Source organism: Gekko japonicus, unplaced genomic scaffold (assembly GCF_001447785.1).
Source record: "Gekko japonicus isolate JY-2015 unplaced genomic scaffold, Gekko_japonicus_V1.1 scaffold1942, whole genome shotgun sequence".
Classification (NCBI taxonomy): Eukaryota; Metazoa; Chordata; class Lepidosauria; order Squamata; family Gekkonidae; genus Gekko; species Gekko japonicus.
In genome coordinates, this window is record NW_015174326.1 from 10,602 (window position 1) to 12,281 (window position 1,680).

General features: G+C 51.5%; 1 protein-coding gene across 1 annotated transcript in view; it reads left to right on the forward strand.

The window, feature by feature from the left end:
- Positions 1–1,114: 1,114 nt before the first annotated feature.
- LOC107121324 (catenin alpha-2-like) overlaps positions 1,115–1,680 on the forward strand; it is a gene marked incomplete at its 5' end in the record, with an annotated part of 57,617 nt that continues 57,051 nt past the window's right edge. Inside the window, one exon of the mRNA XM_015424235.1 lies at positions 1,115–1,296. Within this exon, the coding sequence (XP_015279721.1) occupies positions 1,115–1,296 (182 nt within the window). The remainder of the gene's footprint in view (positions 1,297–1,680) is intronic.

Genomic DNA, 1,680 nt, shown 5'->3' on the forward strand with positions numbered 1-1,680 from the left:
CTATCGTAACTCCAGGAGATCTCCAGGCCCCACCTGGAGGCTGGCATCTGTAGTCCTGGAGTAGTTTGCCACAGCCCTGGGCGAAGCTGTAATTAATTCTCCTCCTTCCCCAGAATTTCTCCCTAAGTACAAGAGCAGAAACCAGAGAGAAAGGTTCTAGCCAGTGTTCCCTCGGAGCTGAGTTAGCGTGAGCCAGCTCACAGTTTTTTAGCCTCCAGCTCACAGATTTTTCTCTCCGCTAAGGACGGAGGGCTCCAGAGCAGACTAATTTATGCAGCAGCCAAATCGCTCGCTCACAACTTTCATGCCAGGACCTCACAAGGTAGAATTTTTGCTCATATGACTCTGCAGCTTAGAGGGAGCCTTGGCTAGCCTGGATTTATCCCTCACATGTTTGTTTTACACGTAGAGGATTTGGGAGGGAGGTAAAGCTGGAACATTCTTTTCTTGCAGCCAGGGATGCCAGCCTCCAGGTGGGACCTGGGGATCCCCTGGAATTACACCTCATCTCCAGCCTACAGAGATCAGTCCCCCTGCAGAAAAACGGAGGTTTTGGAGGGTGGACTCTGTGGCATTGGGCCCCACTGATGTCCCTGTCCTCACCAGGCTCCATCCTCAAATTTCTAAGAGTTTCTCAGCCTAGATCTGGCAACCCTTCCCCCTCCATCGCCTGCTAGTGGCCAAGGGGGACCTAGAAACCCCAAGGAGAGCTGACATACCACCTCAAAGAGTTCTAAGACTTACATAGTCGTGTTGCATTGGAACAGAGGACTGCAAGAACATACATACATATTAGCGATGTGTAACTGATTGGTGCATTTCCAGTACGAAATTATGCAACTGGCAAGTTTGGGACTTTCCACGTCTCACATTCATCTTCACAGCTCCAAGTAGCAAAAATCCAAAGCCCGGAAGGTGAGCTGCCAAAGATTTCTGTGTCTGCGACCACCGATTTCTCCCAGTAATAACACCGAAAGCAGGAGCAAAGTCTGCTAACCAGTTTTCTGCAGTGCACAGGGCTGAGCTGTTTGCAAACTGGTTGCTCCCATCTGTTTTTTTAAGACTTTCCTCCCCCCCTAAAAAAACCCAAAACACCTTATTTGTTTCGATCCAGGCTATCATGGCTCAGCTTCCCCAGGAGGAAAAGGCTAAAATTGCAGAGCAAGTTGAGATCTTCCACCAAGAGAAGAGCAAACTGGATGCTGAGGTGGCCAAGTGGGACGACAGCGGCAACGATATCATCGTCCTGGCCAAGCAGATGTGCATGATCATGATGGAGATGACGGACTTCACGAGGTACGTAGCTGGCTTCACCTTCTCCGTGCAGGAGTGGTGTGACAAGGAGTGAGGCAACTCGCTCACGAGCAGGAGGCAGAGGAGGGGCGGCTGCAGGCATGCACGGGTTCCTGCCGTTGGTCTGGAAGCATACGGGTCACCGGGCCTGCCGATGCTGTACAAGTGAGATAGTATGGATGCAGGAGGGGTCAGCACAACAGTAGATTCAGGGCAGACAGACGGAAGTACTTTTTCCACATGGCCTGTAATTGCTGTTCTCAACATCCCGCCAACGAGGTACGGATGGTCACTAGTTCAGATAGCTGTACTGGCAGGGCTGCCAAATTCCTGGAGATTTGGGGGTGAAGCCTGAGGAGGGCAGGGTTTGGGAAGGGAAGGGACCTC